Source organism: Rhinatrema bivittatum, chromosome 3 (genome assembly GCF_901001135.1).
Source record: "Rhinatrema bivittatum chromosome 3, aRhiBiv1.1, whole genome shotgun sequence".
Classification (NCBI taxonomy): Eukaryota; Metazoa; Chordata; class Amphibia; order Gymnophiona; family Rhinatrematidae; genus Rhinatrema; species Rhinatrema bivittatum.
The window spans coordinates 147,587,164-147,613,442 of record NC_042617.1 but is presented as its reverse complement, the minus strand read 5'-3'; the positions used below and the strand labels follow the sequence as shown (position 1 = coordinate 147,613,442).

General features: G+C 42.5%; 1 protein-coding gene across 1 annotated transcript in view; it reads right to left on the bottom strand.

The window, feature by feature from the left end:
* Nucleotides 1-26,279, bottom strand: part of FEZ2 (fasciculation and elongation protein zeta 2) — a 204,408-nt gene that overhangs the window by 118,824 nt on the left and 59,305 nt on the right. The window contains exons 3-4 of the mRNA XM_029593827.1: nucleotides 13,571-13,679; nucleotides 10,825-10,941 (exon numbers count right to left, since the gene is read on the bottom strand). Of these exons, the coding sequence (XP_029449687.1) occupies nucleotides 10,825-10,941; nucleotides 13,571-13,679 (226 nt within the window). The remainder of the gene's footprint in view (nucleotides 1-10,824; nucleotides 10,942-13,570; nucleotides 13,680-26,279) is intronic.

Sequence of the window (26,279 nt, the reverse complement as noted above, 5' to 3'; positions counted from 1 at the left end):
GTAATGGAGATCTCCCCAGAGGAGGGTCTCCCCCCGGGCGGTGGACCGAGCAGGCCAGTTTGGGGGGAGGGGGTCTCCAAGCCCGAGTCCCTGCTCTGCAAGAAGGCCCTATGCATCAACACGACGAATTTGGGAGAAAAAGCTGGGGCTCCCAAGGGGGGGCCCCCGAGGGATCCTCCCCCTGTCTGCCAGGTTCCGCTGCGCTCAAAGGCCCCAATCCATGAGGAGAAATCGAGACCAGCACGTCCATATCTTCCTCTGAGAGACCTGCCTCCGAATCGGCAAACAAAATGGCCGCCGTTTCCCGCGCTGAGGGGGAACAGGGCCTGCCGCTTTCTGCCGGCGCGGTCCGACTCCCCTCCGACCTGCCCACAAGGTGAGCTGTACTCCCCCTCAGGGAAGCTCGAAGAATGCCCCTCCGCGGGCTGCTGACCCCCTTGCCGGCCGCCTGAGCTGGGTGGCGATCTCTGCATCGCGGCAGGGGAGAGGGGGAAGGGCGGCTGCGGTGCGCGGTGAAACCTTCGGCACAGGAGCGCACAGGCAAACGGCCTCCGGACCCCTCACCGACCCGAAGAGACCGTCGGGGAATGTACCTTCCCGACGGTCGGCAGCCCCGGGGAATGGGTCTTCGCAGGGCTGCAGGTCGGGACTCCGTTCACTCCCCGAGAGGGAGGGGGGGAAAAACTCCGGGGCTAGGGGGGAGCGGTCGGCCCCACCGACTTTCACCCTTTACAAAATCCTGTCCCTACCGGCGGCTGAAAAATGAAAAAATAACAAAACTTACCGCAACACAGCAGGGAGAGGAAGAGAGAGAGAGAGAGAGAGAGAGTGACAGGAAAAGCACAGCCTGTCAGCAAGCTCCTGTCAAGGGCCAGTGTCCCTCGCTGAATGGACCTGTTCTGTCAGCGGAGCTCACAGGACTTGGCTCCCTTCTAACTAAACTCTCTAATTGAGGAACTCAATCTCCCTATTAATAATAATTTAATTTTTTTTTTTTTTTTAAATTGATCCCTCAGAAAAAAATAGGCCTAAAGAAGTGCTGGGGACCACCGTGTCCCCCGCTCACATCTGCTGGATTCAGAACTATACTGAGGATTGAGGTAGGGGAGGCGTGGCTATATAGGTCCTCCCCTGAGAGTTTTTTGTTCTGACTCCATCTGCTGGACGGGGGACATAACCCACCGTCTGGAATGATCCTGTATGTACAGGGAATAGAAGGACACCCTACCTGGGTGCATCTTTCCCACTGTAAGAAAGCCTGCAGTGCTGATAGAGCAGGAAGCACCTGAACATTGAACTGTCTCTCTGGGCTTACTGACTCTGTGCTACAGCAACATGATCCTGCTTTCTCTTCTGGTTTGTCTACATTCCACAACAGCATGGCCATAATTTGGGACATTTTGGCCTATACCAAAATGTTACAGAAATCTTTGAATCTTTCAGATTGTTGGCTATGTTACCACCTGAAGCCAGATGGCTCTGGATTTGTTCCTGTACCTTTCAATGAATCCTCCATCCTGACCCACTGCTGTCTCTCTTACCCACAACTAATCCGTATGCCCTAGCCCTGCGCACCAAACAGGCAGGATGGTGTTTCCAGCCTGACAATGCCATGCCTTGGGCAAACTCTACTGATACTATGACCGTAACCTAAAAATACCGTTTGCCCTCATGATGGAAGTTTCTACATGAATGTTTTGACCATGAACTAAGTATGACTGTTCATCTGTACGAGGCTAACAACAAAAGTGGTAGCCCTCCCTGGAGCATATCCCTCGTATTGTGGGGACTATAAACATAAGTGTCCCACCTGTCCCCCATGCTTCAACAGGACTCTGCCTCGTTGTGACTATAGCAGAAGAAGTAGGTCAGTACATGTCGTTCGTCAATTGTACCCTATGGAAGCTGGGAATATCATCCAAGAGACCTTTTCTACCGGTTATGGGCACAACCTCAAGTGTACTGGAAATTACACTCATGGTGAGTATACCCCCTTCCCCCATGTTCCTGCTTGCCAAGGCTTACATTGAGGCACAAAGCTGCTCAGTGTTAAGCCTTCCTGTTGTCACTGGAGGAAACATTTCAAAGGTCCACTTTGCCACCTCTGAGGTAAGAGTAAATGACAGCAGACTATCCATTTATAATACTTCATTACTATGGTTCTTTTACCGTGGGGAGCAGTAAAGACTATTTCCTTTAACACTATTGCTCAGTTTTCCTTTGGATACATTGTACCATTATTTTCTCTAAATAAGCATCACCAGAACTGGTTTACCTCCAGGAGGAGACATAGATCACTATTTGATCTCCAGTTGGACAATGATCCCATCCATTGTGTCTTAAGGACCGTTTTTCCTGGTTTAGGAGTTTTTGAACTTGAAAATACTTTAAAGAATCTTTCTGCCATTGTGGAAGTCATGATGAAAGACAATGAAAATTATGGGACTGATGCAACAAGAAATTAAATCTCTTAAAGAAATAGTCTTAGATAATCGCATGGCATTGGATATGTTGCTTGCTGACAAAGGAGGGGTTTGCCAATTCAATAATTCTTCTTGCTGTTCTTATATTAATAATGATGGGAGTATTAGAAATTACACTTATTTATTTATTTTAATGATTTTATATACCGACATCCGTTTGCACATCGCATCGGTTTACATATAACTTATAACAAAAGTATAAAATAGGCATAGCCTTTACAATGAACATGCAGGCCATAGACACTATTATCACCCCTCACTCACTTTTCTGACACAGAAAATCCGTTTTGGGACATCATGGGTTTGGGGAAAATGCTAGGGATTTGGGGGTCAAAGGTTACTAATGATACATGTAACAGTAACAGTATTTCTTCTTGTTTTCTGTGTATCAGTTCAATGTATTTTAATGTTATGTAAGAGAAGCATAGCTAAGATCATGTTTTCAGCTACACTTGTGGTACCTCAGAATGTCCCTTCAGATGAAGAATTCCACAGGTTATGTGCTATGAGTGATTGTATATGTTGGAAATGCTTTAGGCAGTGCTCATAGACCTCAAAGAGGGACTGAGATAATAAAATTTATTAGAGGCATCTTTTCAATGGAAAAATACCAATGTGGCCCAGGAGAAATTGCTGAGACTGGAAACTGTCTCACACTAGATAACAAGAGACAAATGTATTTCTTTGTAGCTCTAGAGATCACTGGGAGGGTTGTAAAATGTATGTCTTCAAGGTTAGGTTAGAATTCCCAGGCCAGTTAAGAATGCTAATGTTTGCAAATATTTTCACCTTGCAATCTTAAATCAGAGACGTGTTTATAGTAACATCCTGGAAGAAAGTGTATTTAAGCGAAGTTAATTGGATACTTAAGCAAGTCGGACTCTGCAACTTTAAGAGCAGACTTCCTTATGAGCATAAGAATAAAGACTGTTACTTGTGAGGAACATAGTCATAGAAACATAGAAATGACAGCAGAATACGACCAAACGGCCCATCCAGTCTGCCCAGCAAGCTTTCACACTTATTTTTTCTCATACTTATCTGTTACTCTTGGCCCTTATTAGTAACTTTTTGATTCTAGTTACCTTCCACCCCTGCCATTGATGTAGATAGATGCAGCTCCAGCACTGCTAAGTGAAGTATCAAGCTTAATTGGTTAGGGGTAGTAACCGCCGCAATAAGCAAGCTACTCCCACACTTATTTGTTTACCCAGACTATGCAATTCAGTCCTTGTTGGTTGTTGTCTGAATATAAATCCTCTTTTCTTCATTCCCCCCTGCCGTTGAAGCAGAGAGCTATGCTGGATATGCATTGAAAGTGAAGTATCAGGCTTATTTGGTTTGGGGTAGTAACCGCCGCAACAAGCAAGCTACTCCCCTGCTTTTTTGTGAATGCAAATCCTTTTTTCCACATTTCCTCCTGCTGTTGAAGCACAGAGCAATGTTGGAGTCGCATTAACCGTGTGTATGTTTATTGAATAAGGGTATTATTTATTTATTTATTTATTTGAGTTTTTTCTATACCGGCATTCACGGAGTTCGTATCATGTCGGTTTAGCTGTCATTCCCGCAATCCACCCCCATGCCTCTTCTCTTCATTCACATCCTCTAGATTTTATGGATCCACAGTCTCTGCTGTTTGTTGTGTCCTTGGTATAACTTTTACATTTGGAGGCTGAGGTCATCTGGAGATGTAGTTTGGCTTATTACATAAGTTGATCTATCTCCTGCGACACTTGTTAGCACTTGGTCCCACCCTGCCAATTTATGTAAACATAAGTCATTGCATTGTCTGACATTATCCAAACCACTCAACCCTGCAGTCTGTTGCCGAACTGCAAACATGCAATCGATCATTTGGAAGCCCTGGCTTCCAAATGATCTATTTTCCAGAGAGACTCTTCTGCATCCTAGCACCCTTGCACTGTCAGTTCCTAACAGTGAGCTCCTCAATGAAGGCTTGCATTCGTTGTCAGTACTAGCCAGTCCGGACTGTGGGTTCCACTGAGACAACAGGGAGCACTGAAGAGGACACACATGCTCTCTCACCCACAGTACTACTTCCAGGGTTGCCACCATTAAACCAAGTACCTGCAAGTAGGAACATTCAGTCGGGTGCAGAGTGTTCATCAATAGATGTAGCTGTGCCATCAACTTCTGAATAAGAGCTTCCGGCAAGAAAACTTTGCCCTCGTGTCAAACCAAACCCCAAGGTATTCCAATGACTGAGCAGGCTAAAGATCAGGTTCACAACCTAGCCAAGCTCCTGCAACAGGGAGATCACTTGCAGGTAACCAGGCAGCTCTCCTCCAACGACTTGGCTTGAATCAGCCAACTGTCCAAGTACGGGTGTACTAGGATCCCATCCTCTCTCAATTCTTCCGCAACTATCATTACCTTGGAAAAGGTCCCGGGAGTGGTGGCCAGACTAAAAGGCAATGCCCAAAACTTATAATGTCCAAGACCTGTGAACTGCAAAACGTGTTGATGCTTTAATCCAGTGGTTCCCAACCCTTTCCTGGGGACCCCCAGCCAGTCAGATTTTCAGGATATCCACAATGAATATGCATGAAAGAAAATTTGCATGTTATGGAGACAGTGCATGCAAATTTTCTCATGCATGTTCATTATGTATATCCTGAAAACCTGACTGGCTGGGTGGTCCCCAAAACAGGGTTGGGAACCACTGCTCTAATCAAATGGGAATGTGAAGATACGTTTCAGACAGGTCCAGAGAGGTCAGAAATTCCCCCGACTGTACGGCCATTATAACAGAGCGCAAGGTCTCCATGCAAAAATGCATCACCTGCAAGTGACTGTTGATATCCCTGAGATCCAGGATGGGACGAAATGATCCCTCTTTCTTGGGCACAATGAAATAAATTGACTATCACCCCTTATTTTCTTGAGACATGAGCACCGGAATCACAGCCCTCAGACTGAGGAGCCTTGCCAATGTATCCTTCACTGCCTGCTTCTTTTGCGGGGAATAGCAGGGAGAGACTATGAACACATCGCGAGGAATACTGCGAAACTCCAGCACATATCCTTCTTGTATCACCTCCAGGACCCACTGATCTGTTGTGATCTCGACCCAGCTTTGATAGGAGAGAGAGAGAGGTGTCCCCCTATCTCCTGCTCCTGAGGCTGGGTCAGCAAACCTTCACTGGGAAGCTCAGGAGGATCCACTACCCAGGCCCCTTCTGGGCTGTCTAGGATGAAAGGACTGAGATCTATCAAAAGGTCAAGTCTTCTGAAAGATCGGCGTCTAAGGGTTGGAAACCGCTTGGATCCCCTAGCATGACTTCTCATGCTAAAGGAGCATGGCAATAGCTTCATATCCTCCGGTAATCGAGGAACCGGTGATTCGCCCCACTTACTGGCCAGTTTCTCCAACTCACTCCCAAACAAAAGCGAGCCTTTAAAGGATAATTTCATGAGGTTAGCCGTGGAGGTTGCATCGGCCAACCAATTTCTCAGCCATAACTGATGCCTGGCTGCTATTACCAAAGTTACTCCTCTGGTCAAAGTGCGGATCAAATCGCAGCCTTCATCTGCCAAGGTGGCGGCCGCTGGCTCCATAACTGCCCTGGAATTCACCCCAGAGTCATCAACCTGTTGACAGAGAAGTAAACAAGCGCGAGGCACCAGGGAACAACAAGAAGCTATTTACAAAGTCATTGCCACTGCTTCAAATGCCTGCTTAAGGATAGTTTCAATCCTTCTATCATATACATCCTTCAAGGTCGCTCCTCCCTCCACGGGGGATAGTCATCTGCTTGGAGACTGCACATACAAGTGCATCCACCTTCAGAAAACAAACGCTCTCTCACCACTAGATCCAAAGGGTACAGGCTTTCCAAACCCAACCTCCTTTGAAATTAGCTTCTGGGGCACCTCACTCAAGATCAATCAATTCTTGAATGGCCTCCATCACAGGGAAAAAAACAAGAGGATTTATGCAGAGAAACCAAAATGGGATTTTTTTTTATATGGCTCAGACATGGAACCTGCCCCAGGGACCTCCAGCATTTGCAAGGTCTGGGAAATCAGGGCCGGCAATTCATCTCTATGGAAGAACTGTAGCATGATCCTATTCAGATCTAATCCTGGAGGAATTTTACTATCCTCAAGAGAGTCTAGATCGGTGTCATCATCGATGCCATCTGGATCTCTACTGGGTAGTCCCGCTGCCGTTCTAGGAGTACTCCGGCGCTTACCAGTAGGTCCAGGCAAGGTTTGCACCTGTGACTCTGACCTGGGAGCACTGGACGGGGCTGAGGACTGTGCATGAAGAAAGGATTGCAATCCCTGGAAAAATTCTACCCATGAAAACGTAGAACTATCCAGACCAGGAGGTAACTGAGGCGTACTCACTGAACTGCTTTCCCCTGCTGAAGAGCCAGTTAGGGGAGTTCCAAAATCAAGTGCCCCACCTGAAAAGTCTTTATCCAGACCTACATCTGGCTGGGAAGAACCAGGCTTAGTGAAATCAGAGGAAGATAATTCTCCCTGAGCCTCCAAACAGAGCTGGAACAAGTCAGCGGCCACTCCTGGTTGAGATGCCAGAATATGACAGGCAGTACAAAGGCAAAGGCACTTAGGTTTCTTAGATATAGACGCCATTAAACTGGCAACGTGTTGATCACAGCTGAAAGTGCGAGTCTAACTTTTTTTTTTTGGGGGGGGGGGGGGCATCCAAAAATTCTAGGCATCCAACCTAGGCATCCAAAAATTTAGAAGTTCAACACTTAGTTGTCTCACACATAGGCATCCCAATGCCTAGGCACCCAAGACTTAGGCGTCCCTAGGATAGATATAGTAAAAGAACACAAACGCTCAACTTGTGCACATAGATAAGCGGACGGCCACTTAAGGCACCACTTAACTTGGATGCACAGACTACTAGACCTGCCTAAGCATCAAAAACTGGACATACAACTTGGATGGACACCTAGATGCATACACTGAACTGACAATTCTGTAGACAGCATATGAAACGCCGCTGAGGCCCACCACGTGGCACGCAGCAAAAAAAAAAGCTCAAGAGTGGAACCTAGCGTACAGAGGTTGCTCAACTCGCCAGGCTGCCTACATCCCTCGACCTACCATGAAGTATCGGAATGGCATGCCGAGCAAGGAGACAAGGGGAAGGAGGAAGCCCTACAGCAAAACACCCCTCCTCCTCTGTCTATCTTTTTTTTTTTCAAGCTTACCTGAGCTCAGCCTTAACTGGCAGAGTATAGAGATGGGCTCCGGCTGCAGGGAGAGAAGCATTTGCCGTCACCACTGCACTCTGCTTCCTGCACCCACTGCCTTTTAGCTGCTTAACAGCTAAGTCCACACCGGCTGAAAAACCAGCTACCAGACCAAGGCACTCATCTCAGGGCCTACGGAAATCACCTCAGGAATTCTCAACTGGGGGAGGGACCTTTTGGCATCACAGATGGAAAGCGGGGCAAATTTATTTTCCTTATTTATCCTTTTTTTTTTCTTTTTTTTTTTAATCAAAGCAATCCCCAATAGGGAGATGTCCACCATCTGCTAGAGACTGAGAATACTTGCAGGCTGATGTCACTGCAGGGGTATAAATACTGTGACGTCAGTTTGCTCCATCTGCTGGTAGAAATGCATTGGAGAAATTACTTACCTGATCATTTTGTTTTCCTTAGTGTAGACAGATGGACTCAGGACCAATGGGTATAGTGTACTCCTGAGAGCAGTTGGGACACGGAGTCAGATTTCAATCTGACATCAGCCTACATATACCCGTGCAGGAAGCTTAGCTCTTCAGTATTCTCCTTGAAAAGCAATTGTGGATATATGTGTGTTTTAATAACTTGGTTAACTTGATTAACTTGGACTGTTAAATGATTTCCCAATTGAGACCACCAGTGCACTCAACTGAAAAACGCCAACACCCAGCAACTATGGGTTTCTTGAACTAGGGGTAAAACTTGGCTTACCGTGCTTGTTTTGCTCTCGGGGATTGTCACCCGAGGTTTCCAGATTTTGGAGCAGCCGTGGGCGGGATGCTGAGTCTATTTGTCTACACTAAGGAAAACGAAATTATCAGGTAAGTAATTTCTCCATTTCCTAGCGTGTGGCAGATGGACTCAGGACCAATGGGATGTACAAAAGTTACTCCCGAACCGGGTGGGAGGCTGCCCATGGCCCACTTAGTACTGTCCTTGCAAATGATGTGTCCTCCCGGGCCTGGACATCCAGGCGGTAGAACCTCGAGAAGGTGTGTATGGAGGACCACGTCGCTGCCCGACAGATCTCGGCGGGTGACAGCATCTTAGTTTCTGCCCAGGACATTGCCTGGGCCCTTGGAGAATGTGCCTTGACTTGTAGAGGTGGAGGCTTCCCTGTCTCTACGTAGGCCGCCTTGATTACTTCTTTGATCCAGTGGGGCTATGGTTGCCCGTGAGGCCGCTTCCCCTTGTTTCTTCCCGCTGTGAAGGACGAATAGGTGGTCCGTCTTTCGTACAGATTCCCATCTTTCCAGGTATCAGACTAGGAGTCTGCTCACGTTAAGATGGCGAAGAAAGCGTGAGTCTTCAGAGTCCTTATATTCGTCTGGAGATGGCAGCGAGATGGTTTGGTTTAGATGGAAATGAGAAACCACCTTCGGACGAAGGAGGGGAAAGTGCGAAGTTGTATGGATTCTGGTGTGAATCTGAGGAACGGTTCCCAACAGGAGAGTGCTTGAAGCTCGGAGATGCGACGGGCTGAACATATTGCCACTAGGAATACAGTCTTCAAAGTCAGGAGCCGTAGCGACAGACTGCGAGTTGGTCTGAAGGAAGTTCCCGCTAGGAAATCTAGTGCTAGACTAAGATTCCAAAGGGGCACCAGCCACTTTAGAGATGGTCGGATTTGCTTGACCCCTCTCAGGAAGCGGGAGACGTCTGGATGGGATGATAGACTGATGCCGTCCACTTTGGCTCTGAAGCAGGCCAGTGCGGCCACCTGAACCTTGAGGGAGTTGAGAGACAATCCCTTCTTCAGTCCGTCCTGCAGAAATTCCAGGATCATGGGGATTTTGACTGTCCGCGGAAAGATGTCACAGACCTCACACCAGGCTTCGAATATTCTCCATATTCGTATGTAAGTAAGAGACGTTGAAAACTTGCATGCTCGGAGCAAGGTGTCAATCGCTGCCTTAGAATATCCGTTCTTCTTCAGACGAGTCCTCTCAATGGCCACAGTCTATAGCAGAGGTGGGCAATTCTGGTCCTAAAGAGCCACAAAAAAGCCTGGTTTTCAGGAAACCTCAAGGAATATGCATGAGATATATTTGCATACAAGAGAGGCAGTGCATGCAAATGTATCACATGCATAATTCACTGTTGATATCCTGAAAACCAGGCCTATTTTTGGCTCTTAAGGACCAGAGTTGGCCACCCCTGGTCTATAGCATCTTCTTACTTACGGGCCGATACAGTACAGTGCGCTCCGACAGAGGGCACTGTTAGCCGGCATTTGGACGCGCGTTTTGGACACGCTAGCTTTACCCCTTATACAGTAAGGGGTAATAGCACCTCCAAAAAGCGCATCTAACCAACCCCGAATCTAATAACGCCCGCAAAATGCAAATGCATGTTGATGGCCCTATTAGGTATTCCCCGCGCAATTCAGAAAGCAAAATGTGCTGCCAAGCCGCACATTTTACTTTCAGAAATTAGCGCCTACCCAAAGGTAGGCGCTAATTTCTCCGGGCACCCTCCGACTTAATATCATGGCGATATTTAAAAGTTTAAAAAACTAAAAAAAAATTAAAATGGGCCCGCAGCTGGCGGGTCGAAAACCGGATGCTCAATTTTACCGGCGTCCGGTTTCCAAACCCGTGGCTGTCAGCAGGCTCAAGAACCAACGCCGGCAAAATTGAGCATCGGTTGTCAAACCCGCTGACAGCCGCCACTTCCATCAAAAAAGAGGCGCTAGGGACACGGTAGTGTCCCTAGCGCCTCATTTTACCGCTGGGCCTAATTTAAATGAATTAAAATACTGTATTGCGCGCACAGGAGAGTGGCCTGTGCGCCCGCTCTCCCGCCATTTTACTGTATCGGTCCGTTAGGTACGTCTCACATTACTGTAATTGTATTGCCTTCAGGTCTAACTTTACCAGATAAATCCAGATATCTGCACTTATCCAGCTTTCTTAACCAGGTAAGTCGCTACTGAATATTGGCCTCTATTATTTATTTATTTTTTTTAATAATTTACCAATGGGCTCCTAAGAACGTCCTGGAATATAGCAATGATTGCATTTTTTTCACACAAAAATATCATACATTACTGCACACTTTCTTAAGTTCTGTGCCTCATTCTCTACCTGTTCAGCTGTGAATAATGGTTCATCATTAATGCAGGAGACAATGATAGAATGCATATCCAGCTGTTCCCTCAGTTCTTCATCATCTGAGAGGTCAAGGTTCAAATTGTCATTTACCTAAAAGGAACAAGAGAAACTGATAAAACAAGTATAAACTTAGATAAATAAAACAGTCTTCAAAGCACACATTTGTCTGAACACTAGGAATTACATATTGTAAATTTAAGCATCATCTGTACAACACATTTCTATGCAGATCAACTGGACTTTTCTATTGTAAAATATAAATTTTATTTCATTTTTAAAAATGTCAACATAAGAACATAAGAAATTGCCATACTGGGTCAGACCAAGGGTCCATCAAGCCCAGCATCCTGTTTCCAACAGTGGCCAATCCAGGCTACAAGTACCTGGCAACTACCCAAAAACTAAGAATATCTCACACTACTGATGCTAGTAATAGCAGAGGCTTTTTTCTAAGTCAACTTGATTAATAGCAGGTAATGGACTCTCCTCCAAGAACATATCTAACACTTTTTTTTAAACCCAGCTACATACACTAACTGCACTAACCACATCCGCTGGAAACAAATTCCAGAGTTTAATTGTGCGTTGAGTGAAAAAGAATTTTCTGATTAGTTTTAAATGTGCTACATGCTAACTTCATGGAGTGCCCCGTAGTCCTTCTATTATCCTTAAAATAACCAATTCACATTTATCCATTCTAGACTTCTCATGATTTTAAAGGAAGGGAATGGTTTAAAGGAAGGGAATGATTAATAAAATGGAAAATGTCATAATGCCTTTGTATCGCTCCATGGTGAGACCTTGAATTCTGTGTACAATTCTGGTCGCCACATCTCAAAAACAATATAGTTGCGATGGAGAAGGTACAGAGAAGGGCGACAAAAATGATAAAGGGGATGGAACAGCTCCCCTATGAGGAAAAGCTGAAGAGGTTAGGGCTGTACAGCTTGGAGAAGAGATGGCAGAGGGGGGATATGATAGAGGTCTTTAAAATCATGAGAGGTCTTGTGAATCAGTTATTTACACTTTCGGATAATAGAAGGCCTAGGGGGCACTCCATGAAGTAAGTAGCACATTTAAGACTAATTGGAGAAAATTCTTTTTCACTCAACACACAATTAAGCTCTGGAATTTGTTGCCAGAGGATGTGGTTAGTGCAGTTAGTGTAGCTGGGTTCAAAAACGGTTTGGATAAGTTCTTGGAGGAGGAGTCCAATAACTGCTATTAATCAAGTTTACTGAGGGAATAGCCACTGCTATTAATTGCATCAGTAGCATGGGATCTTCTTGGTGTTTGGGTACTTGCAGGTTCTTGCAGCCTGGTTTGGCCTCTGTTGGAAACAGGATGCTGGGCTTGATGGACCCTTGGTCTGACCCAGCATGGCAATTTCTTATATTCTTATGACAGAACCAACATTGGCATAAATATACACTGAAAGATGTTGTGCTGAAATTGTTCTGGTAACCACAGTCATTCCTAAAAAGGAAAATCAATATATGATTTTATACTTAAGTCATACCATTGCATTTTATACTCTTCTAGAATTATCAGCTTTCAAAATTACAGGATACCTTTGCCCTTGAGAAGGTTTTGGGAACTTTATTGTGTTTTTGAGAACTGGTTCGCATATTTTTATTATTCAATATATGATTTGATATATTATTTACTCTAGAACATTTTGATATTTTGTGTTATAGTAAAGGTTTTCCAATCGTTTAGTAGTTTTTAATTATACATAGTTATATATTCAGACTATACAATTTGTTAAGTTAATTACCCCATTATTTTAACTTTTAATCTTCAATTGTTTTCTTGCATTTTTCTCTGTACCTTTATATTCATGACTATTGCAAACAGATCCACTTTGGGAGTGTCCCCATCAGAAAAAATGTTTCCCAAAACATTATACTTCCTTACCAAGTGTATGTGACTTTCAAGTCCACTCCATGAAAAAATGGTCCAGTTCAGCACATTGACTGCTTCCCAAAACAGGAGAGAACCTGTACCTCCCTAACTGCTTATGCCAAATATAACTACCTGATTGTCTCTCTAAACTAGGATAATTTTGTTGGCCACCTGATCTCTAAAAGCTTTTAGAGCATTCAGATAAGTCCTCAGCTCCAGGTGTGTAGTGATTTTTCCTGTAGGGACCATGACCAAGTGTGAAGCCTTTGTCAGCTCCACGGCACAGGTTGGATGCATCTGTGGTAGAAGAAGAATCAAATTGGAATGGAACAGCCATCAAGACAAGGCTCTAAGCTCTTCCATGATATGGATAGATATATAAGATATTGAGTGGTTTGGCTCCATAAAGATTTTACAGTCCAATGAGCTTATTTCATAAGGAAATATCCTATGGGAGTTACTTTCACTGTGAAAAACCATTAGGCCCAATATTCATGATATAGATCAAGTTGACATCTGCTGATTTTGATTTCCCTCTTTCATCATGACCACTATATCACTGACTCTGCTGGTAGAGAAAGAAATTGATAACAGATATATTTATCTATCTATGGTAAATTTTGTTCATATCAGAACACACAGTGAGTCATCATTAGAAGTGAGAGACTGATACAAAGGATAAATATAAGCTGCTGGTTCAGCATGTATGTATTTTTATAGATTTAAAACTTTTTTTTTTTGTTACTAATTACTCAGGCATAAAACTAGCTAATCAAGTTATTGCTGTTCTTAAGAAGTCTAGCACAGAACATACCCCTTTTTCTGAAAGGTTCAGCGTTGGTAAGTGTAAGGCTCTGGTGTGGGATGATTTCCAGTCAACTGGCATAATATTACCATAATTATCAGTCAAGGCATTCCATATCCTGCAAAGAAAAAGCAAAAAGCTAAGAAACAGACTAAGTAACAGCAGAACAAAAATTGCCAACCTTGCATTTAAAAGAGAAGAAAATTAGCAATATGTGGCTCAGCGTTCAAAAGAAAATTAAATTTGATATTTGTTTTATGGTGCTTTAAACTGAGGAGCTCAGAGTAGAAACTGTTGGACTCTTGGTGTGTCTTCCTCGGGATTAATCCCTAGAAACAATTTGTTGATGTCTATGCTACACAAAATTAAACAAAACCAACACAGAACTTTGGATAAAAGATACTTGGTCATTCGACCCTCTTCCAAAAGCCTCAATCAATTCATTTTCAGTGAGACAACTGTCTCCAGGTTCTGCCATCAGTAACAAATTACTAAATGCAATTTTTTTTTATTGTTTTTATTCAAATTGGCTTGCTATACTCAAAAAAATGATTACAGTTAGCATGAACAATCTGCTCCTTTGATAGACTCTACATCAGAAAGACTAAACAATGAGATAATTGGTTAAGATTCTCAGATTTCCACACAAGTTTTATAAAGAGGAGTTTATGTGCATTAAATATTATTAAATGCTGTACAAATATACATTTTCTGTCTTTATTTTATTAGACATTCTTTACTGTGGAATGGCTTATGTGCATGACCAAGAGCAGCTTTATAATTTATCAACAAAGTTATGCATGTGAGTTTAAAAAAAAAAATGGCTGAGGCAGGGAATTCAAGGCTTAAAGAAGGCTAACTGGTCGGGTGGTGGCACTGCAGGGGATGACCAAGGCTTGATGTGGGGTTTACTTGGGGCAAGTAGGGAGAAGAGAAAAGACTAAGGATTGAGTAGAGGAAGGAGAAAGGACTGGGGGGGGGGGGGGATGAGAGAAAAAAAATAAGAACTGGGAATTGAGCAACACACAATTATCCCAGTGTAGATCCCTTCACATACTCTCACTGGCACAGATCTCTTATCTTTTTCTCTCTTTCAACATACAGGTTTAATATAAAAACACCTTTGGAAATTGTTTATTCAATAGCAAGCATCTTTCCAATCTTGTTTTCCAGAAGTTCAACTGATCCAGTCTGAAGCCAGAAAGGAGGCCAAGGCTAATAGCTACAGGGGAAGCCTAGTAACCTCTTTTTAAAAGCACTATTTAAAGGTTAAGTAGAGGCTGCTCAGGAGGTTGAATAGAAGCAAACTGGGCAATTATGAGCATATAAAGAAGTTTAGCCCATAAGATCACAAGTCATGAAATGCATTAGCAGTCTCAATACAATATGCAAGAACTTCATACCCCATTTCTAACATACAAAGTTGATTAGATGATGGCTCCCCACAGAAACAATTGGGGAAATCACAACAAGCCATAGACATATCAGCAAGAAACTAAAAAAGTAACTGTCCATATTTCAGTCTCCATGCCACCACATCTACATAAGCCCTGAAACATTTATTCACTGCCAACTCCACAGAAATTAATGGGAAAAAATGCAAACACCATGACAGCAGTACCAAAGTATTATCACATGTTGCCTCAATTTTAGGAGCAGAAATGTAAGCTAAAAGACTTAATACAGACATAGAAAAGTGCATGCACATATACTTGACACATGGTAACCGATAAAGAGGTAGACTTAGCACAACTTTGAAATTTGTGAGAAGTAGCACCAATCAAAGCTTCAAGCATAGGGAGCACATGAGTAACCAAGGGAAGCCTGAGTGACATGGTCAAGAGGGACTGAGAGAGCCTTACTATGGGACCCATTAATCTCATCAGGATCGCAACCAGTCTTTGGAGGACAAGGGGATCATCTGCTAAAAGGCCCCAATGAAAGTTAATAGTGAGTTCATACGTTGCACACACGGGCATAATAGTTACAAATGTAGAAAGACATCTTGATTGTGCAGGTTGTCAGCACACAGGGCCAGTGCAAGTGTATTAGGCATCCAGGGGCGGATTGGCCTATTGGGGGATCGGGTTTCCCCCCAGTGGGCCCATCGCTCCCATCACATGTTTTTTTTCAGCTTCTTGGTTCTATGAGTCAGAGTAAGGTGGCTGCCTCAGGAGCAGTGGCGTAGCCAGAATTGATTTTTTGGGTGGGCACAAGGTTAACATAGGTGGGCACAAGGCATGCAGGTCTACTAGTTGTTTTCTTACTGATAAATAATGCCATATATACTGCACCCTAGAATGGCTTTCTAAGTAGTTTGCAACAGCCATTATGTGTCATGTATGAAACTTTAAAATAATTTACTTCAATTATTTCAAGTATAGAAAACAATCAAATCCAATCATATAATAAAACAAAAATTAATGTATTCTTTCATGAACCATCTTTGCAGAAACCCAGAAATCTTCATAAATACAATAAAATATAATTAATCATCAGAACAGGTGCAGCGCAGAGCTAGGGCAATTCACATTACAAGTAACATGAAAAAAAAAATTCAAATTCTGGTGTCATCTCAGCAAAAAATAACCCTCCACTGCTATTTTGTGAAGTAACAAACTCTTGCAAAGAAAGAGGCATCTGGAACTTTGCCAAACAATCACAGCACTGACTCTCAGGATTCAAATAACAGCAACCTTATGAAAAAGCAGCAATGCAAATACTACACCAGGCCCTAGAACATTAATACATCACCTACGGGAATAACAGAACAGGCTGGACTACTACTACAGAGAAACTATATGCTAGAAATACTGCATTTCTGTCACAAACAGGCAAAACTGAGACCGACCCTTACCTAATATAGAAATAAGAGACTATAAATTAGAAACAGAAACATGTAGATAAAGCCAAAATAGAAAGCCTGAGAAACTAAAATGTCTGAACAGTGGAATACTTAAGAAAGAGCAAAATACAAAAATATAAGAATGCACATTCCCAAAGATGACATATTTAAATTGCTAACATCTCTCTCTCTCTTTTTTTTTACCTTTGTTGTCTGATCTTTGTATTTTTCTAATCAGTTAGTCCTGGTCTCTCTTTCCCATTTTTTCCCTTGTCGCTCATTTCCTAATTCCTCTTCAGTGTCTTTTCTACTACTGTCTTCTTCCCTTCCACACACACACACATATATACATAAATGCTTTCTCTCACAGACTCCCTCACACACTCAGGCTCTCACTCTCATATGCTCCCCCCCCCCCAGCTCACATTCTCTGCAGACACACATACAAGCTCTCACTTTCTCACCCCTCCCCAGGCTTATATTCTTATGCACACACAGACGCACATCCAGGCACCCATTCTCATCCACACACACAAACCCATTCTCCCATTCTCACCCACACATACACACATTTAAGGTCCCATTCTCACCCACACATACACTTTCAAGCACCCATTCTCACCCACATATTCAAGCTTCCATTCTCACCCACACACACAAACCCAGGCTCCCATTCTCACCCATATATACACACATTCAAGCTTCCATCCTCACCCATATATACACACATTCAAGCTTCCAACCTCACCCACATATTCAAGCTTCCATTATCACCCACACACATTCAAGACTCCATTCTCACTCCCATACACACCCAGGGTCCGATTTTCACCCACACACACACAAGGCTCCCATTCTCATCCTCACATACACATTCAAGCCTGTGCACAGTTTCCGCTTCCTCCCCCCCAGAGCAGGAAGATCAGCTGGCCTCTCCTGCTGCCACTGGCCTCCTGCTATCTTCGGGCCGTATGGCCGACCGATCTTCCTGTTGGGGGGGGGGGGGAGGAGAGCGGAAGCGCCGCGCACAGTTTCCGCTTCCTCCCCCCAGAGCAGGAAGATCAGCTGGCCTCTCCTGCTGCCACTGGCCTCCTGCGTACAGCCGACCGATCTTCCTGCTGGGGGGGGGGGGAAGAAGAGCGGCGCGCTTCCGCTCTTCTTCCCCCCCCCCAGCAGGAAGATCGGTTGGCTGTACGCAGGAGGCCAGTGGCAGCAGGAGAGGCCAGCTGATCTTCCTGCTCTGGGGGGAGGAAGTGGAAGCTGTGCACAGCGCTTCCGCTCCCCCCCTCCCCCCGCAAACAGGAAGATCGGTCGGCCATATGGTTGTAGGACCGCTTCCCCACGTGTGCCGTGATGGCGTGCCAAGCATGGGTTCTCCTCTTCACTGTCGCGGGGATGGGATCCCGCGACAGCCTTGCAGTTCTGGTGTCAGTTGGGTGGGCCTGGGTCTAAATTGGGTGGGCAGCTGCCCACCCAGGCCCACCCGTGGCTACGCCACTGCTCAGGAGGCTAAATTTTGGGAGTAGCAAGTATCTCCCCCCAAAACAAAAAACCGTTGCAGTGGCCGTCTCTCTATGCATTTCATTTATAGTATTCAATATCTTTATTAAGAAAACACAAGAACAAAATGCTTCGAAAAAAGTCAGAAATGAAAACAATATAAATCATCATATATTATAGCCATTGTAAAGACACGCTTCACTGATTTTAAACAAGCACTGTTCCTCACTTATAATCAGATGGCTTCCCAAGTTTTCCCCCTTTAAAACACTCCAAATCTATCTCTCTTAAAAAAACATAAGTAACAGACCTAGATGCCTTTGTTCTGGTGCATCCAGATCTCAATTGTTATCTGCCTCTATTATCTCCCCCCCCCCCCCCGATCCTAACCCACCCTCCCTACAAATGTTTAGCCAAAATATTCAAGGATTCAGCAACTCTATGTTATCAGTCTCAAGGTATATGTTTACAAGGAGTTACAAAGTATTCAATATCAAACTTCAAAACCTGCCTGAAAGGCTCTGAAGATATTTATCCCAAATGTCTAGGAAACTTTTCTTAAATTTGAAGGATGTATGGGCTGTCCATGATTCCATAAACATATCATGTATAGCGTTATACACTGCCAAAAGGAGGGTAAACAGACCTCTCTCCACACCAATAAAAATCAACCTTTTCCCCTGTATCAGCAGTTTTTTTAACCAAATGTCTATCATCTCATTTTCCCAAATAATTGAACAGTTCTATTCTATAAAAGTATCACTTCCAGCCTAGGGGGGATGGAACAGTCCAAAAGGGTTCCTACATAATTCAAGATCTTCTTCCAAAACCTCAAGATCACAGGACATAACCAAAAAGCACGAGTTAGAGTACCTTTCTCCTTTAAACAATTTAAACAGGTTTCTGATTGAGAAATATGTGCCTTAAAAGCAGCAGTAGGAGAAACATATGCCTTGTGTAAAAATTTAAATTGCATCTCTCTAAGGTACATATTGGAGGAGATTTTTTTCAAATTTCTAAAACAAGCAAGTAAAGTTCCCAGATCTCTTCAGACCACCTATTCCACAAACCACCAATCAATACATCTGTAATCAACTTTTGCAATTCCTTATGAATACAAGAAAGCAAAATTTTTGTATACTGTGTACACTGTGTGAAGAATCTATTGAAAATTTTTAATATTCAGGTTCATACTGTCTTCTTTCAGTGAGCTCATAATCTTTTGATTTTTAAAGCCTGCAGGGTTCCCATACCCTGCTTGCAGGAAAATCCACGGTGCTGCAAAATGATGTGCTGGTGGGGTTCCCACTCTCCGCCAGCAATAGGAAGATTCAGCAGCGATGCCAACATTTCTCCTGCAGCCAGAAGGGGCCCCACTGGGCTGCCACCAGCAGAGGACGCTATCTGGTGAATGAGAAAGACTGGTGTCAGCTCGACTCCGCGTGTGAGAGGAGGCTGCCACTTCAGTCTGGGCCCACTGCCTAAGGAAGAAAGCTGCTGCATCGGGCTGGGCTGCACGGCTGAAGAGGACAACTACTGCTGCCTGTACTGTGCACATTCCAGAGATAGAGAGAGTGTGAGAGCATGATGCGTTGTGTGTATGAGAGCTTATATGTAAGTGAGCAAAAGTGTAAGTGTGAGCAACAGCATGTATGAAAGCTTGTATATGTGTGTGAACAATAGCATGTATAACAGCTTGTGTGTCTGTCTGTGAGCAAGAGCATGTGTGAGCGTGAGCATTTGAGAGCTAGTCTATGTGTGAGTGTGAGAAATAGCATGCATGAGAGCTTGAGTGTATAAGTGAGTGATGATGTGTGGGCCCAAGGAGGCTGCAGCTGCTGCCTACACGTTCCAAGGAGAGAGCAGGTGAAGAGCCTGTGTGTGATAGCGAAAGCATGCATGTGTGCGTGGTGAGCCCAAAGAGGAGGCTGCTGCTGCCTGCATATTCCAGAGAGGGAAAGAGAGAATATATGTATACATGTGTGACAGAGCGACAGCATACATGTGTGAGAGATGCTGCGCAGGCCCAAGGATGAAGTTACTGCTGCCTCTATGTTAGAGGGAGAGAGAGAAAGCATGTTTGTACGTGTGAGAAAAACAGCATATGAGAGCGAGTATGAGAGAACATATAGGAGAAAGAACTGTTTTTGTGTGTATGTATCTGTGAAAGAGAATATGGGCGAGAGAATGTGTGTGAGCATGTGTGAGTAGATGAGTGTGTTAATGTATGTCAGGAGAAAGTGTGCATGCCTCCCTCCCACTCCCTTCATTAATCTGTAACAATCTCAGGATGACTGGAAATCAAACATTCCCAGGTATGGAGGAACAGGTGATTTTTTTTATCCTTATTTATTTTGTTTATTGCATGCTATTTGATGTTTGTAGTTTTGAAATATTTTATTACTATGTGTGTCTTAGAACAATTTTCTCCATCATGGCGAGGTGGCGATTTTGATAGAATTCTACTGAAGGCAGAAGAACGATGGATTCACTCCCTGGACACTATACACCGGCAGACTTAAATACCACGTTGGAACTTAAAGTGCAAGTATTTTTACAGGAACACATTAACTGTTTCGCTAATGGTTCTATCTGAGCAGCTGACTGTATCACTGATTTTTTGAGAGAGCATCTAGTTACAAGGAGATAGTAGACGTCTGATGTCGTCATGACGCCCACGAAAAGAGCGGGCTATTTAATCTCTGTTACTAGTCTGAAGCGGTCTCTAGCCTGGCGTTTTCAAAAAGACTTATGGAGACTTGGTGTCCTGTCTGAACAGGTCGCTACACCATCTGAAGCTAAGTATGGTCATTTTACATAGTTTATTATGTCGTATTATAAAATATTTTTTCTGTTCTGCTTTTTCCATAGACTCTCCTGATGAAGCAGCCTAGTGGCTGCGAAACACGGCCACTGTCGAGTCGTTTGTTTTGAATTCACAAGAGTCATTCACAATGAATTTTTTACAACTATCATAAGTTTCATTTAAAGGGCAATATAAACAATACATTTTGGTAACACCGGATGATGGACTTTGCAAAATAATTTGGTCACAGGCCGCAAATGATCAAGAAGACCGGACGGCTTGATTGTGGTACTGAACACATCGTCTAAGGCTTGCTGATGCGGTCCCGTTCCTTATAAAAATTGTTCGGCTGATGGTGAAGAGCTTTCTTTGGAGATATTTTTGGTGATACCTTTTGTTATTTATTTATTCTGGGACAAAACCATATTTGAGGAAAAGAGCTTCAATCTATGACCAATCAGAAAAGAACATTTGTCCTTGATTGCCCTTGGGAAACTATAAAACAGGGTGCAACAGTATCGTCAATTTGGAGGCAGAGAGAGAGACACACACCCAGAAGACATCACAGTGTTACCCTCCCCACTGTGAGTATCAATAGCCTGGCCAGCTAAAAAACTTACATTGTAAGTACTTGATACAATATTAATTAAGTATAGGAATCTGGGAAATGTACTCTGCATTTATTCTTTATTTCTCTTAAAAGATCCAGAGGGAGAGATAATAGGATAAGAAATTATATACTTTATTGTATATTCTAAGTGTATTCTTAAAGAAACATTAAAAAGATATAGCAAATTAAATTTTACCAATCTGCTTATTAAAAATTGTTATTAAATTGGTGTCTGTGAATTATTCCTTATCAAACTAAAATAGTAACAAATTGGTGGAGAATGCAAGGGGGATAGGAATAAAAACAGAGTTTTAAATAATTCTCTCTGATAGGTTGTATATTTGTATGTTTGTGTTGTGTGGTGCACCATTAAATATTTTGGAAATTATTTAGACAAAGGAATTTGTCTAAATAATACTAGTAACACCTTGAAATGGTTGGGGCTTGTTGCTCTTTAATTACTCAAGGAAGGCTCTGGATAAGTTCTGTAAAGGTTACAGTAGGAAGGGGGAGTTTATATGAAAGTAAGAAAGAATAAATAAGAACCCCACCTATGTTCTAAATATAAGGAGCTCCCTTAAGGATAAAGGAGGACATGTGTCTGTTTGGTGTTCTGTTTGAGTTAAAATTGTTAACTAACCATGTTTAAGCGTAAGAATATGACAAAACAGGAGCAAAAGTTAAAGAATAAATATCCAGGAGTGGATAGCCCCTTCTTCCTGAGGCAGATAATACAAAATTCAGGTCCTTGCCTTTGGAATTATTCCTGTACAGACGTAATCAATTCAGTATTTGATTTGGAATCACAGCTTGAAGCATATTGCAATCTCTATTCAGTGAAGAATAGTCAGAAACAGATTTCTAGTTTGTGGTTATTATGGAATTCTGCTAGTAAATTTAAAGAAAATGCAACATTAAAGGAGCAGGTAACAGCTTTAGCACATGAGACAAAAGATTTAAAAGATAAGCAGGAACACCATTGCAGAAACTACCCGTAGTCACTTTAGAGTCTTTGTGGAATGCAATGACCTCAATCGAGTCTGCAGTAACAACATTGACTCAAGCTTTTTTGGATCTTAACAAAAGAGGGTTGCAGGTAGAAAAAGTGGCAAAAGAAAATCATGAGAAAATAGGAAAATTAGAAGAAAAAATTGAAATAATTGAAAAGGTCCAGGGTAACCTGATAAAATCGGCGACTATTTCAGAAAGGAGACTTGAAAATGTTGAAAATTCATTACGATATTTAAACCTCGGAATTGTTAATTTTCCTGTAGTAAAGAAAATTCTACCATTGGAGATGTTCAAAGAATATATGGAAGCTTGTTTAAAAATTCCAAAAGATATCACCCCAGTAATTACTAAAGTATTCTTTGTTTCCAAAAAAATATTGCCTTCTGAATCTGAAGAAGTACCTGAACAACCCTCTATGAATCTGTCGGAATTGTTAGAGTTATCTATGCATACCGAAGTAAAGTCAAGAGGGACATTGCTGGTATCATTTGCCTTTGAACAGGATAGAAATATGGTCTTAAAATTCTTTTTTTGAAATAGAACTGTACAATTCTATGGACAAAACATGGATATACCCGGATGTGATCCGTAGTACACAAGAACGAAGGAGGAAATTCATCCATATGAGAGAAGAAGTGATTAATAGGGGTGCTAGTATGATACTAAGATACCCTTGTAAATGCCTGTTGAAATATCAAGAGGCTAAATATATTTTTCTAGAGCCAGAACAATTAAGGAATTATCTAGATGGTAAGATCTGAAAATTGCTGTAATGACTAGGGGATTTCCTATGTGTTTGGTAAAATTCCTGTTTGTTTATATGATATATTGAAGAGCTCCATAAATTCCTATCTTGGTCCACCATTTCCTGATAGTAAGAGATCCTATTTGGAATAGTGTATGTATAAGTCTTTTTTTTTTCTATTGATTTAAAATGTTTGGATTTCTTATTTCCTTGTTGATATATGATGTAATATATCTAAAATGCATAAATAAAAAATTAAAAAAAAAAAAAAAAAAAGCAGGAACACTGGAAATTCCTTGCTCATTCTTCTCAAGCAAAAGTAGAACATTTAAAAATAGCATACAGAGATGCATAAGCTCAGATTTTAAATTTAGAGCAAAAGACAGGGGATCAGGAAAACTATTGCAGCGTCTTGTAAAGAAGTTATCTTTAGAACAGTGACGTAATCCTGTAGATCATGAGCGCTGAGAGTTTCATCTTAAGAAATTGACTCAAGCAGTGAATATGCATAGAGCCCAAATAGCTGCTATCTCTTGTGAGGATGGCAAATGTGATGGTGATTTTTCAGACAAATGGAATGGTGATATCCGGAGCTGGGATCCATATGGTGCATACCACCCTGTTGCAGTGGTCACCCGCACTTCCATTGCCACTACTCCAGGTGGAGATGGGGATAATGATGCCCCTACCACCATTACAACAACCACTCAGAGTTTGTCACCTGTAGATATGCAAGCCCTAGGGAAAGAACTAGGACCCCTTACAATTCGCACATGGTCAGATTGGTTAATCAAATTTATGGGAACTGTTTTTAGGGAGAATTTGGATAGTAGGGAAGTTCAACATTTGATGTTAGCATGTGCGGATGATTCTATAAGGGGCATAGTGGAGAGAATTGCTGCAGTCCCTGGGCAACCACTGTTACAACTAATGACAATTGGGATGTTCAATGGGTCAGAAAGATTTTAAAGTTAAAGAAGCTACTCTAGTTCAGGGATCAGAGGAAGACCCAGATACTTTTATCACCAAGTGGGGTCTTTTACAAGTTATGGCAGGGAATACTCGTCCAGTCAGGAATGGTGGAGGAAATGTTCCTGCAGAGAATTTAGATGAAGTAGCTTATGGCTTTTCTGCCTTAAGAGACTGTGTAGCTAGTTTGCATCCCCACTATAGTAATAGATTTTCTGTAAGGGAGGATAATCATCCAGCTACAATGAAATAAGTGAGAGAAAAGGTACATCAGATTCAGATGTACTATAGCTTACCACAAGGGTGTAAGAAACAAGGTGTAGCCTCAGTAGGGACTACAGATATTACATATAGTAATGAGGGTGGATGGAGATCACAGTCAAGAGGCAGAAGTCGAGTTAGAAATAGAGGTGTGGTGGGAAGAGGCAGAGGAGGTTTATATCCTTCTCTCAGTCAGTGGCAGGATAAAGTGTATGAAAATGCTACACAGGAAAATTCTGATGCAGCATGGGGAGAATCGTGATTATTGGAATAGGAAACCCACTTCCAGTATCATTGCTCGAGCTCTCCAACTTAATTGTAAACAAGTTCCAAATGCTGCTGTGGATTTTTCTAATTCTGTGGAGTATGGAAAATTTTTGAAAGAAGATTGAAATGAGGCGCCTGAGGGTCATGATAGCACAAGATGTTGTAAGTGGATACAGTTGTGCCAGTTACAGTGGGATCCTGGAGGTAGACCAAGAGTGACTCTCAGGCATGGAACTAAAGAAATAAATGCTTTACTAGATACTGGTGCAGCTATTACATTAATTCGTAGTAAGGCAGAGGAAGGAATTAGAGTTAGATCAGTACATTTACAGAGTTTTCAGTGCCATATTCACAGGGTATTTTATGGGGAAAAGTACCAGTGAATATTGCAGGAAAACAATTAGTTGGTCCTATGGTTCAGAACCCTGATATGTAGGATATATGATATGATACTAGGGATAGATTGGCTTAAGAAACATCAACGCATGGTAGATCTTCCCAATCGTGTTCTCTGGCAGGATAGTCAGAGAGATGCATGGTTTCCAATTAAAGATGTAGATGAAGGGATTGATATTACTGAAGTATGTGGAATTATGTGTCAGGAAGAGAGGGAATATTGGCAAAATAAATTGTGGTAAAATTGAAGCTTGTATTAAAAATTGTAGGAGATTTTCTGCCACCACAAAAACAATATGGTTATCCCTCGGAAGCTCATAAAGGTCTAAAAGAAATTGATGACTTATTAGCACAAGGGGTAATTAGGAGAAAAAATTCACCATTTAATTCACCTATTTGGCCTGTTAGAAAAGATGATGGAATTAATTGGAGAATGACAGTTGATTACAGGAGAGTAAATAAAGGTACTCTTCAAATGGCGCCAGTAGTAGCTAATATTATAGAATGGGTACAAAAGATTCAAGATCGATGTAAATGGTTTTCAGTGATAGATTTGGCAAACTTTTTTTTTTATGTGAAATCTGTTTTTATTTTTGAAAAAGCATCGAACACAACAGCAAAACTTGACATATGATACATAATGTGGTCTGTTACATACCATACAACAGTAAACTTCTATGAATGTAAGTTTCACCCCCAGAACCCATAACTAGCCCTAATCCCCCCTTAACAATCCATCCTCCCCCCCCCCGTGCACTGAAAGGGGCCAATAAAAACTCCCAATAACAGACCAAAAGTGTAAGGTCCTTCTGGATCACCATGAATGCAACATATCAGACATCTATACGATTAAGGAATAGACTTTTAGAATCAGGTGGTAGAGTTAGGATGAATGGTAACCAGACTGCGTTAATAGCTCTCCTAGTCCGTATCGGTAAGTGCTGGCAGGAAAAGGTTTCCTTTGTTAACAATTGTATTATGGAGGAGCGCCAGTGCGTCAGATGGCCCCCTCTGGCTTCCGCCATACTGTGAGAATAGCTTTACAGGCTAATAAACAAATTTTTGTGATCCAGAGGATGTGTCCTTTTTTCCCCATAAAGGATCAAGGAAAGATCCCGAAGATACCCTATTCACCAGTGGTGAATAGGGTATCTTAACACCAAGAATTCCATTTGCGGAACGAAAAACTTTCTTCCAGAAAGATTGTATTACTTGGCAACCCCACAGAGAATGTCCCAGATGTGCTCCCCCCACACCACATTTTAGATAGGCATCCGACGTTGCGATCCCCGCCAGATTTGCTTGTCA